Source organism: Brachyistius frenatus, unplaced genomic scaffold (assembly GCF_029030835.1).
Source record: "Brachyistius frenatus isolate BFR_SWC_R1_liver_20210118 unplaced genomic scaffold, ASM2903083v1 Contig_13, whole genome shotgun sequence".
NCBI classification, from domain to species: domain Eukaryota; kingdom Metazoa; phylum Chordata; class Actinopteri; family Embiotocidae; genus Brachyistius; species Brachyistius frenatus.
This window is the reverse complement of record NW_027210612.1, coordinates 6344232-6357524: the sequence shown is the minus strand read 5'-3', so window position 1 is coordinate 6357524 and position 13293 is coordinate 6344232. Positions and strand designations below refer to the sequence as shown.

Below are 13293 nucleotides of genomic sequence, written 5' to 3'. Positions count from 1 at the left end.
ATTAAAATACTTTTTTTTTTTTTAAGTAAACATGTTCTTCCAGCTTAAACTGCAAGTTAAATGGCCACAAAAGGCATCCACCTTTAAGAATGTATTCGGCACTACTTTACCTCAAAACATAAAACAATGGAATGGAAATTTTCAATGCTGTGAAATGAGGGCAAATGAAACGAAAATACAAAGGCTGAACAAAAAGAGTCGATCCATTTGGCCCAGATTAAATTAACTACCTCTTTTTGACCTTGTACTTGAAAAACAAAAATTAAGACGTGTTAAAGACTTTTTCGGAGAGCTGTTTAAAAAATTGTGGCACCAAAGAAATCGTGCAAATAAAACTGAGAGCAAAATCTGTATCGATAAACAAAGTGTGTGTGCGTGTGTGTGTGTGTGTGTGTGTGTGTGTGTGTGTGTGTGTGTGTGTGTGTGTGTGTGTGCGCGTGCCATGCTGCAGTGGCAACCAGCCCAAGGCCCTGGGGATGCCAGCTAGCTGGCAGCTGAGTATCAACAAAGCACAACATGACACAACACGGCTGGACTGCAACTGAGCTCATGGTGAGTGCCATTAGGAAGATTTGTGTATTTGTCTACGTGTGCGTCGTGTGCCAGGGTTGTTTTTACTGTACGTGTGGGCAGACGCACTGTACCACCAGGTGGGTTTTGTTGTATTTGTGTGAAAGTAGGATGTGGACAAGAGGACATCATGTCACTGAGGCCGATGTGTGCTTTGGGGTGTAGGGGTCACCATGTTGGCTGCCAGCTGCCCCGTCTGCTTTTCAAAAGGTGAATATAAGTGTTAGAAAATAGTTTCAATCTTTTACAGACTGTACTTTTTATGCATATACAGCATGTATGTACAATTTATTGTAAATCATGTGCTTCAAGTTGCCATATCAGTTTCGTTTCATTTATAACGGTGCATTACATCAGTGATTCTTAACCGGTTCAGCCTCATGACCCGCATTTTTGAAATTGTTGAGCCAGTCAAATTCATTTAACAAAAAATGAGTGCAGTTCTATAACTCTTTGATCTTCATCGAGTTTCAAGAATCGAAATTAAACCGTCTTAAATAGAAAATAGAAAAATGAAAAGGCAGACCTCGGCAAGCCTTGTTTACAAATGCTCCACTGCTGCCATGACAACGCTGGCAGAGAACCGTTACTGCATGCACGCATCAACAGGGGAAACTTGTGTCCTTAAAATAAAGTGACCGACCACGTCAGAGCCACTGGGTTAGATGGCTATATTTCATGTAAGAATTGCTCATGGTGACAAGTTGACAAAGAGTCCACTGAGTTTCTACATGTCTTTCAGCTCATTGTTTCGGTTAAACGTACCACGACTTTCATGTTTTGGTTCGCTAAGGCAGCTGAACAACAGACAAACAAAGTAAGCAAGTAACTGGTGAGCACAGTGGAGCCGAGTAAAGGGTTGGAGGAGACCAAAACGGAGGTAAAAGAAAAGTGAATGATGGACTCCTATTGGTCACAAGGCCAGAAACATGACTTCAAATGTCACCTGGATGTGTAAATAGGAAACTGCTACTTTGCAAGTTCAGTATATACAATTTTGAAAATGTAATTGTGTTGCATTATTCTGCTGCCTCAAAGTGGCCAAAACATTAATTATTGTTGATTTAAGAAAACCTTTAAATAACGGATAAAGCAAAATCAAACTGAAGACAACATCTTAACTGCTTTGACAAAACATATGTTGAAAAATATCAATCAATTAGAAATCCATCTAAAAAAAAAAAAAAAGTAGGACAACACACAAGCAAAATATAGAAACACACGGCAAACAGTAAACAAATACAGAAATTATAACAGTGGGAAGTACAACACAGTGTGTAGCTCCCTCTCAAAGCTATAACAAATCACAGAAGACTAATTTGCATGGAGGGTGCCGAACCAAATGTTCAAATACATTCAGTGTTAACAACAATTTTGTTGTTGCCCTTCATCATCCACCCCTCACTTCCTTCCAGTCCCTCGCTCTCTTTCCTTTACTCCCTCTGTCCCCTTCTTCCTCCTCCCTGTGCTCGCCTTTCTCCCCTCTCCTCTTTTCCTTCCCTCTCCATCTTGACACAGTGCACTGAGCCTAATCGTGGATAATTGGGTGGGAGGGGCAGTGGGCCGGCCCTGCCTTTGTGTGCAAAGGGCAAGTGGTCAAGTTAATGGGGCCCTTGTGTCGAGCTGGGAGCACTCTGTCTCTCTCTTTTTCTCTGTTCGATCACTCACTCGGCCAGTCAATCTCAGTCTCTCAGTCAGCTTCTCCTTTCTTTCAAAGGCTGAAGCTTTTCCCCGCTGTTTCGATCTAGTTTCACCTCATTTCCAGCTGTCTCACTTTGCTTTTCCTTCCAGCCACTCAGTGTCTTGTCCCATTTCAGTTCCCCCCCCCTCCTCCTCCTCCTCCTCTGCCTTCTTGTCTTTTTCCAGCCTTTGTCTTTCTCTCTCTGCCTCCGTCTGTAGCTTTTTCTATCTCCGCTCTCTGCCTCTCCAGCAGAATGTTGGGGAGGAGAGAACAGACCTCTTTAAAATATCAAAAGACAGATCAGGAGGCCTCACTGGTCTCTCTCTCCCCCTCTCTCTTCCTCCCCCCTCCTTTTCTACCAACTCTCCCTCCCTTCTTCTGACAGATAAACAGAAGAGTGAGCCTGTAGGATTAGCTGCTGTGTACTGCTTTCCCTCCCTCCTTTATCCTCTCTCTTTTCTTCCTGTGGAGGGGTAGACTGTTGACTGGGCTTGATATGTGTGTATGTGTGTGAGCGCCTGTGTGTGTATCTGTGTGTGTTACCTTGTCTGGAACCAGCTAAGTCTGCAGGAGGCCATTGTGTTTGAAACACAGGCCCCAGATGATCTGGGCCTGAAGAAAAACTTTATTACATGTGAGCATTTAACACTGGACTGTTAATAATGGAACACACAAGCAGCTTTGTTAACCTGCTCCCAAAAAAATAATTTATAGAAGGAAAAATATATTAATTCAAACAGAAAATATATAGACTTCTGCACAGTAGCAGTTTTTTTTTTTTTTTTTTGTGATACTGAAATGTTTGTTATTTTGGTTCAAGATTTTAAGAATGAAAAATGGTTCAGCATATTTTCCAATTGATACTGTAATTTAAAGAGAAGAACATCAACATTTCTTGAAGAAAATGTATTTATTTTTATTCATCAACAAAAAAAAATTCACCACCCATAGACGGACAAATACAATATTCAACCCACTTTTATTACAGTGAAGCAGAGGACATTCTTTGATAGTGAATTGAAAGTCAATATATGATGCCATGTCCACACTAAAGTGGATAAACTGAAATATTTCATAAATGTTTTGTGTTTCTTGTGTCATGTCACCAAAAAACCCAAAATCAAAATTGTTAGAGGCACTATAACACTCCTGTTCCACAACATGAACAGGACACTTGATCCAGCAGCTTCACACCAGATCACATAATAACTGAATATTAATACTTTTGAAAATGCCGTGTGTCCCTGCGCAGCTAAATGCTATAAAAACAGCTTCAATTTGATCCAAATCGGAAAATTGTCTTGTACTTCTGCATGAAAAACATTATTTGAATTAGTGTGGACCTGGCCTGCTAATGACCAACATTTTCAAAAAAATGTTGTCGGATAATGCAAGTTAAAATCTGGTTAGGGCTGGGTATCGTTCAAAGATTATTGATATGGGTACCGATACCCTCTTCAATACCGCTCGCGGATGATACTTGTTTTTATATACAAATTTTACGGATCCATTTCAAGAAAAAGAAAATTACATGACACATAATGGTATAAATCTTTAGCCATCATGCAGTTTAGAGGGGGAGAGTGTCACCCAGTTTATTTTTTTTGTAGATACAATTAACATGTCTCCTAAAGGCCTCATGGAAACTACTGCTAAAAGCCTCTCTTGCTATCACTTTTGATAGACACTAGCTAGGTGGCTGCGCATTAAAGAAAACAAAATTTACTGCAGTGCATGCATCTCAGACAGGTATGTGCCCGATGATTATAAAAAGAGGAAATATGGCATTCTGCTGTAAGATGTATAATGTGAGCGGGGGCCCCAAAGTAGAGCCTATGTATGAGATTTACTTCTACATATATGGCGCAAAAGTAAGGCATCTTAAAAGGAAAATGTTCTTATGTGGATGTAGCTTCGGTTGAAATTTGGTTTAGAATGATAAGGCATTTTAATACTAGATAATATCAAAGCAATTCCGTCTGTGCCATAAAAGTATTGAAATTTGGTACCCAGCCCTAAACCAAGCTGACACATCCCACAGCACAGTGACACACATCTGTTGAAATATGTTAGCCCATCGTAACTCTTAGCTGCAACACTATTCACTATTAATGATATTCAGCAAAATCAAGATCAAGACCACACGACTGTCTCTTGAGTAACGCTGACTGTCAGTGGTTTCTTGACTGCCTGTTGTCACAGTGAGAAGTGGTAAGTGTAAGCACTAATATCATCACGACAGGAGTGACGACATCACCCAGTGAAAATGTGACATCACAGCAGACTGAGGGGGCACCAGGTGAAGATGTTGTCACTAAAAGAGGCAGTGATTTTGCAAGAAGCAGCAACGTAAAATGGATGCCACGGTAAACAGAGTGGCCTGATGCTAAAGGCGCATCAAATTATATTACTGTTAGCCCTGGTGATGTCACACTAGACAGTGATGAAGTCACTGTGCAAAGTCACAGTTGGGAGGGGATTTACATGTTAGCCCGCACATATCAAATGTATGCATTAAATCACATTACAAATTAAAAATGCAATTAAATACCCTTCTCAGACTTTGCAATGGGGAAATGGACGCACTGCAATTTATATCCTGAAAGCACTGAGACTACTGATAAAACTGGCTTAATTTTCTTTTCTAAGTAGTAACACTCTCATTTCTGAATGTGGATTATCTTTTAACAAGAATGTAAACAGCAGCCATCGGGAGATTCTGCATAGCTTCTTGGCTGTCGTACACAGCGATGGATCACAGTGAAATATGGAAACTCCTTGTCAGTAAAACTTTAGTCTTAAGTGACACTTGCCGTTCTTGTAAAACCACAAGAAACAGGAGACAGGTAAATGCATGAGAAAAGACCTGAGTAGAACAGTTGGGGGGGAAAAAACGTCAGAAGGAAAGTAAAAGCCACTGGTCTGAAATGTGTAAGCGTGTTTGCTCTTAGGAGATTGATGGAACATTATATTCTAACTCAGGATGTCCGCTGGAGGAGGCCGCAACATGTTCAAGCAGTCTGCTCCTGAGCAGGCAGCTTTCAGATATGTTTGGGAGACGCTACATATTTTTTGTGTTTGCAGCTGATTTATGTTTATTACAGTTATAGATACTTCGTATGTCTGTAGTTCACTCCCTTGTCGTCTTTGTATCTGTATTTTCTGAATTATCAGCAGAAAGAAAATCGTATCCTTCTCCTGCGTCACAGACTCAAAGAGTTGACATTACGTTTTCGTATGAAAAATCTGAATTGATCTGAATTGATCAACAAATTGATCAACAAATGAACTAAAATTTCCTGTCAAATGTCAACACACAGTATGTAGGCATTTACATACAGTCAAAAATGAATGTTGCACTCAGAGCTTCAAGCAGCTACAGCAAAAATAGACCCAGAGAACATAAGCTTTTATGAAGATGCTGTGCTCACACAGCATGATGGACAGTGGCACAACTGCTGGAATTACAGCAGATTGTCTGCACCCAGTGGACAATGGGGGTAAGAGACAATTTAGACATTTACTTTAAAAGAAAGTCATTACAGTATATTTATTTTTTATGGATTTCACAGTATTGGAGTCACTTGTCAATAAATAAAAATAATACTGAAGGAGTTCTTACAACTTATGTGCATGTACTGTGTCTCTCTTTCGACACACAGACACTTCCTGAATGTTCAGACCAGCAGCTTGTGAGTGTTTAGCAGCTGCCACAGTATCACATTAGTGACAATCAGATGATTCATTTTTTAGCTGCTTTTCAGTTGTCAGCCCTACTTTTGTTCCCTCACTTTTTTTGATATCCTCCTCTCTCAGTGGAACCTGTAGGACTCACGACAGCAGATAAAATGAAGCTAAGGCCTTTCAAACACACATTACACGTTTAGGAATTCATCAACTGTATTTTAAACTTTTAAACCACGAGTGAAGCTGGAGTTCGAGGAGAAAGAATTGTACAATCTGTAAAATCAAATTGCTATGTGATGTAATGGGGACTACTTGTGTCCATGGCAATGCAATGCAAGTGCACAATGCAATCTTAGCTGCTGGACAACAACAATTGCTCCTTACTCTGAAGGTGTCTTAATATGGTAATGCACTATTGTGAGTAATGCACAAAAGAAGTTCTTAATATTGACCTCTGACTGGGGTGAACGAGTTGCATTAAAAGAAATTTAAAGCAGGAAACACAGAGGAAACTGTGAGCGGCTTCACAGTCTGTGACAGTTAATGAATTAAAGCTGGCCTCCACGCTGAGGCCAGAAACACAGTGGCATAGGTTAATACTGACTGGTCAAAGGGGGCCAGCTGACTGAATAACTCACACTATACGTGACTAACTGACCGGATTGTTGGCTGGACTGATGAGTAAATAACAGGTTAATAGCCATGATAGGTCACTGAATGTCTGACACAGTACTGACTGGTTACCTGGTTGGATGGCCATATAACTGTTTGGCAAATTGTTTTTTGGACGGAGGATTAAAAAAATGCGCAACTGTCTGACTTCAGTTGATGTGTTTGGTTGACTACCACAATGACAGAGCTACTGGTTAAAGGGATGAGTGACTGTGTTTTAGATTTACAGAGTTTTGGCGTATGGCAGACGGTTACTAGGTCAGAATATGTCCAGCTCTCCTTAAAATATGCAGAAACGTGAAGTGGTATTGTGTACAGCTGGCTCACTTGTTTTGGTTTAGTGAGTGTGGCTGACAGGTTGAAGTCCTTTGGTCAAGGTGATGAGGAGAGGATAGTGGATGTTCTCGTCGTATGCGTCTTTTCCCTCTCTCAGCATCTGAAAAGCACAAAACATGGAAAGCAATAACGAAAAATTCCACAGAAATCCTTGTTCAATATTTCAGTTTGATGGAATATTTTCTTTAATCTTATCTATATTTTCAATAGTTGAGGGCACCCTGATTGCCGACAGAATCAAGAAGATGAACGTGTAATCGACTCTAATGCCCACTATCATCCCCCAAAAATACACTTTTGTAATATTTCTACTGAACCTTTTTTAAATCTTTCCCTGCACCTTTAATTTGAAAATATTTTCAAGAAAATCCCAAGATGACAAATTAGATCGAGGGAGTGTGTCCAATTTCCAAAAGGCTGTGCATTTTTTTTTTTTTTTTTTTTATCCAATCACCTGCAAGGAGTCTAATGATATTCAGTTTAGTGTAATGTGAAAGCAAATCCTAACATTAAAGAGCAAGAAACTTTTTCATTTGCTCTCAAAATTTACTTTAATCATCAGAATAATTACCAATAAATCTTCTGTCAAACCACCAATTGTTCTGCACACACGGCTACTCTCAGTCACACTGTCAAACACACTTTGTGCGGTTGCCCACGTGGTGCCCGCTCGGTGCCCTTTTAAGCAGACTTGGCAGTTTGGGCATGAACCAGCTAATCAGCTCGCTTAGCGTCTGGCCAAATGATCAGAGACTTATGAAAGTGAGTTTAGTAGGTCTGCTCGTGTGTGTGTGTGTGTGTGTGTGTGTGTGTGTGTGTGTGTGTGTGTGTGTGTGTGTGTGTGTGTGTGTGTTGAAAAGAGGATAGTGGAGAACTGTGTGAAAAGGATTCTTAACAACAAACAAAAACTGAGACTGACCCCAAATTCTCTTCCTTTAGCAGCTAAGTGCTATGAAAGTGAACCAAACCTACTTATGGCGCAAACTCAAATGATGACAACAAATTAGGCTCCTTTGGGGCACTCATGACATTGTGGGTTACAGTTTATAAAATTTTTCCTGCATCAGAACATCTGACTGTGAATGTTTTCCACACTTTATCTAACGAACACAATATGCATTTGTTCATTTCTACATGTCCATGTCAGTATACTGTAATGAAAGTGGTGGTAGATATTTTTTTTTTTAAACTTGTGGTCAAGAGTAGGTCTCATTTAAACTATAATCCCTGCAGGTCATATGCTGTACTCAGCTGACATTAGACTGTATGGAAGAAAAAAAAAAAAAAAACTATTATATAATTTCAGTGAGACCACTGCATTTACACAGCAGGGGTGCCAATACAAAGGGCTCCAGACAAATTTAGTCACATTTATTTGTAGAGGACATTTAAAAGGTAAAGATGTGCTTCAAAGATAAAATTAAGATATAAATATTAATGCAAAAAAAAAAAAATAACACACAATTCAAACTATTTCATCATCTCTTGAAAAAGCTTAACCTGGCTCAATTTTTGCTGCAACCTAACCAGCAGTGTCCGATGTAAGACAATCAAATATGTGAAAGCATACATTCACAATGTAAATGACTTTATAACTTTAAAGTGGTGTCTTTCAATCATATCCCATCTAAAACACCAGTAAATGTAGCAACACATACACATAAATCATGTATAAGTGCTGACTGATTACTTATTATACATGCAAAAGCAGTTCTAAGTTCTTATATGTACAAGCAGCCCAGTATCGCAGTAAAGGATAGGAGCAAAGTCAGTGTCACGTTTTGTGTCGCCTGTGTGTGTAAAGTACACGAATGTATTAAAAGGGAAGAAGGACTGAGGAGAAGGAGGTCATGTGACAAACTACAAAGTGTGATAAAGTTCAAGTAGGAGGAAGGCCAAGGGAACAAACACAGGACTTTTACCTGGATGACCAGTGTTCAGGTCTGTGAGAAAGTCAACGTAGAAGTAACGTGAGTAGGTTTTGCACATAACGTAACGCATTTAATTCACGTACTGACCGTTATAGAACTTATATGACGTACTTAAAGTTTCTTACATAAAATTAATTATTATTAACCCAAATTGTGATCTTTTCGTAGCCCCAATCAAATGGTTATTGGCTCCCAAACCTGAGGCACCTTAATTTTCATATCTAAGCGAGGCAAACCATGACCCTGACATGGTATTGTCTGGTGGACTGAACAATGTACTACACACGTTGCCGTGATATCGAGTTGGTTGGTGTCCAGTGTATACTAGTGTAAAATCAGAGAATATGGTGGTTTTGGACATGTCTTGCACGTACAGTTCACAATGTCATACCACCCAGAAAACAGGAGGTATGTGTGATTTAAATGGCTACCGCAGGTTCTTCTCCAGATTCTCCCTTGACACACCTCTCTCACATCTCATCCCCTTTCCCACACCTTGTCCTGTAAAAGCGTGAAATCCAGACGCCACACTATCTCTCCTCAATCTTCCTTTCTTTAAATTTCTCATCTGTTTTAGGGACAAACTGCTTGTGTCTGCCTCACCCCTCTCTCCTTCGGTTCCCCCCCCCCTTCCCCCCAGTGCCCTTTATGCGCGTTATCTTCCTCTTGCCATCCCTCCAGGCACAGGCAGGTGATTGAACCTGTGACCCCCAGAGAGAGAGAGAGAGAGAGAGAGAGAGAGAGACAGGGGCGGGGGGGGGGCGCGGCAGAGAGAGCAAGAGCAGACGACCCAGGGTTCGGTTGGTTGTGGAGGGGCAGCTGCCTGCCCTCTGTGCTAAGCCTGCTATGGGGACCACGGCCAGCATTCACATTCAAATTCTATCAGGCAGAAGGAGCATGGAAGCGATAGATGGAGGGATGGAGAGGGAGGGATGGGGGGGGGGGAGAAGGAGGCAGGGAGGGAGAGAGAGAGAAGAGGAAGGAGGGAAGGAGGGAAGGAGAGGGGGCCTTAACATGGTGAGGGCTGAGAGCTCGCAGAGGTGAAAAGTTTAACAAGCAAAGCTGTTCCTCCTGATCGCAGGCTGCCTAATCAGCTTCATGGGTGGTTGGCTAAATCGGCTCTCAACCCGACCCTCCACCCCACAATCTTTTCTCCATTTTTTTTTCCTTTCCAAGGTGCAAGTCATTTATTTTATTAGCACTTTCTGCCTCCCTCTCTCCTGCTCTCATTTTTCCTCTCCATTTCTCTGCTTCCTTGTTATTTTTTTTTCTGTTCATTTTTGGCTCACTTGTGTTGACCAAAAAAAAAAAAAAGAAGAAAAGTGAACAAGGTGGAAAAAGAGGGAGGAGGGTATACGCTGAGACAAGGGAGGGATGGATGAACCGGATGTCTGGGGTCGCTCTCCGCAGGATTAGGAAACGGAGAATGAGGGATTGGGTGGATGGAGAGATGAGTAGAGGAAGGGATAGAAGGACAGGCTTGAATAAATAGAGAAGTGGGTCGTGATGTAGGAAATGGGAAGATAGAGGGGAGCAGAGGGAGGGAGAGTGGAGAAGGGTGAAGGAAGATATGTCAGAAAAAAGAAGGGGGGAGGAGGGGGAGTAGCCAGGCAGCTGATGGGGGGGGGCAACAGAAAAATAGGGAGACAGAAAAAAAAAAAAGGAGGCAGGGAGGAGAGGGAGAGTGCATGGACACAGTGGGGATACTATTTATGCATGTGTGAGGGAGACGGGGGATGTACACATATGCACACACCCTCTCTTGTGTGTGTGTGTGTGTGTGTGTGTGTGTGTGTGTGTGTGTGTGTGTGTGTGTGTGTGTGTGTGTGTGTGTGTGTGTGTGTGTGTGTGTGTGTGTGTGTGTGTGTGTGTGTGTGTTTGAGAGAAATTAAAATTCATGACTCTCTCTTCACAACCATTTGAGTAACAAGATTAAGATGGCGGGTTAGAAAATAGTGCTGGCATTATCAGGCTGCTTGCAGTCCCTCCAGCTGCTTGCCTCTCTATTCCACAACAGTGGGGATAAGAGGATAACGCGCTAGCCCTGTCTGCCCGTCCCAGCACACGTCTTACACTCGAACACACACACACAGACACACACAGTTCTTAAGACACACTACCCGCTGCACATCGGGCCTGCCTGCCTGCTGTTGGCAGTCCCTTGAGTGTGCTCGTGTCAGAGGGTGAAAGTGTATGTTTGGGAAACTGCAGTAGCGAACCGGGGGTCTGGAGAAGGTTTGTAAAGAATTTTTTTTTTAAAAACACTCCCTTGGTTTCTCTCTTCGCACAAAACACATGCAAAGCAAACATTAAAGTTGGCAGTATGTTTCAAACCAAATCAAATCTGACGTGTTGAAACTGGCACAGCGAGGAGAGCCAGAATATTCACAGCTACTGGGAGTACATGTTTAACAGCATCTGTGCCAGACGGAGGAGCTTATGAGTCACTGTGAGAAGATGAGAAGGAGTGAGCTCAAAACACACCACCTAAATGATACACGTGGAGTTCCAGATTACACTTAAATGATATTGTTGCATTAAAGTTTCAACAAGTTTGGATATTGATTGGAGCGTGTTTCCAGTTTGACACCGGGGCTTCAATGGCTTCCATATCATACGTTTACAAAAATCTATTGTTCATTCTGATATTTACAAGTAATATAATGGAAATCTAACAAAATAGGTGAAGGACTGAACATTTTCTTTTCTTAAAACATATATATTTGTACATACATCGCCATACAAATGATTTTTGAAAAATTTCCGTATTAATTTCTTGATACAAAATTCCACCATATCACCATCTTGGCACAGATGTTTATAATTTCTTCATTTAGTTCCTTATTTGTTAAAGTTACAGCAGATTATGAATATCTCCACTTATTTCTAGATTTGAAGTGAAAAAAATAGGATGAAATAAGATCTATTTATATTATTAAGTAATAAACATTTTAGAAATGACTTATTAAATTAATTGATTGGTAGCAAAACCAAAATGTTTATTTTAAAAAGTGCTTTTTCAAATAAGCACGATCTAATTAAAGACTGAAGCAGTGACAGTACAAGTTACTTTATTGTAAATTGTAATGAGATATTTTAAAAACTGGAATTATCAAATAAAAAAATACAGGATTTTTTCCCCCCTAAAAGTATTTACACATGCTTTTGTTGGCGACATCTTTGATTATTTTAAGACACAATGAAAGTAAATCCATAGTGTGTGGTCCAATGTCGGTTCTGATATGAATTTTTCTTCTGGTCCACCCGCTGCAAGTAAATATAGCTGAAGAAAGCTAATCCGTAGTGCAAATGAGTAGCAGCTGCTCATTTGTGTGTGTGTGTGTGTGTGTGTGTGTGTGTGTGTGTGTGTGTGTGTGTGTGTGTGTGTGTGTGTGTGTGTGTGTGTGTGTGTGTGTGTGTGTGTGAGTGCTCACAGAGCTAGTGTATGTTTCGCTGTGATATCATCATGTGGTGTGTGTTTGTGTGTAATGTCTAGCCAATATGCTGTCTGAGTGATGTCTGGTCTGTGCGGGATTGTGATATAGCTCGTTTCTTAGCTGTGTTCACTGTGTGTGTGTGTGTGTGTGTGTGTGTGTGTGTGTGTGTGTGTGTGTGTGTGTGTGTGTGTGTGTGTGTGTGTGTGTGTGTGTGTGTGTGTGTGTGTGTGTCTAGAATGGTCAGTGAGGCACCTACACACACAAAAAAAAACACACACAGGGGTTGTTCAGAGTGTTCATCAGAAGATAAGCAGAGGAGACTTAATCACCTTCAGATGTGAGGGGGGCACTTCAACTTGTCCTGATATCCACACACAGCACCTGACCCTACTGTGTGTGTGTGTGTGTGTGTGTGTGTGTGTGTGTGTGTGTGTGTGTGTGTGTGTGTGTGTGTGTGTGTGTGTGTGTGTGTGTGTGTGTGTGTGTGTGTGTGTGTGTGTGTGTGTGTGTGTGTGTGTGTGTGTGTGTGTGTCCCACAGAAGGAAGTGTGCATTTCAAGAGTGAGCCGAACGGTGTGACAGTCCAGAGACAAAAAACAGTGATTATAAGAGCATTTATCTGAAACCGTGCCTCATAAGTATGTTAATTTACACATGTTCACTCATTTCTGCCAGTTCAGAGGGGTGTTCTCCTTCTCTCTCTCTCTCTCTCTCTCTCTCTCTCTCCCTCACACACACACACACACACACACACACACACACACACACACACACACACACACACACACACACACACACACACACACACACACACACACACACACGGTATACTACATAAGCTGAGGTTCAGGCCACTTTAACAGGCACTTTAATGGGCAGTCTGTCCAATTGTCCCACCAGTGTGAACGTGTGCGCACCAATTTAGCCCACTCCTCGCTGTCCTGTTCTTCTGGAGCTGTGTGTGTAATGGAGTTAACAGC

At 41.3% G+C, this 13293-nt stretch overlaps 1 protein-coding gene across 1 annotated transcript in view; it reads right to left on the bottom strand.

Annotated features, from left to right (window-relative positions):
* Positions 1-5528: 5528 nt before the first annotated feature.
* camkmt (calmodulin-lysine N-methyltransferase) overlaps positions 5529-13293 on the bottom strand; it is a 102971-nt gene continuing 95206 nt past the window's right edge. The window contains exon 11 of the mRNA XM_069693003.1: positions 5529-7046. Coding sequence (XP_069549104.1) covers positions 6948-7046 — 99 coding nt within the window. The 3' untranslated portion in view covers positions 5529-6947. The remainder of the gene's footprint in view (positions 7047-13293) is intronic.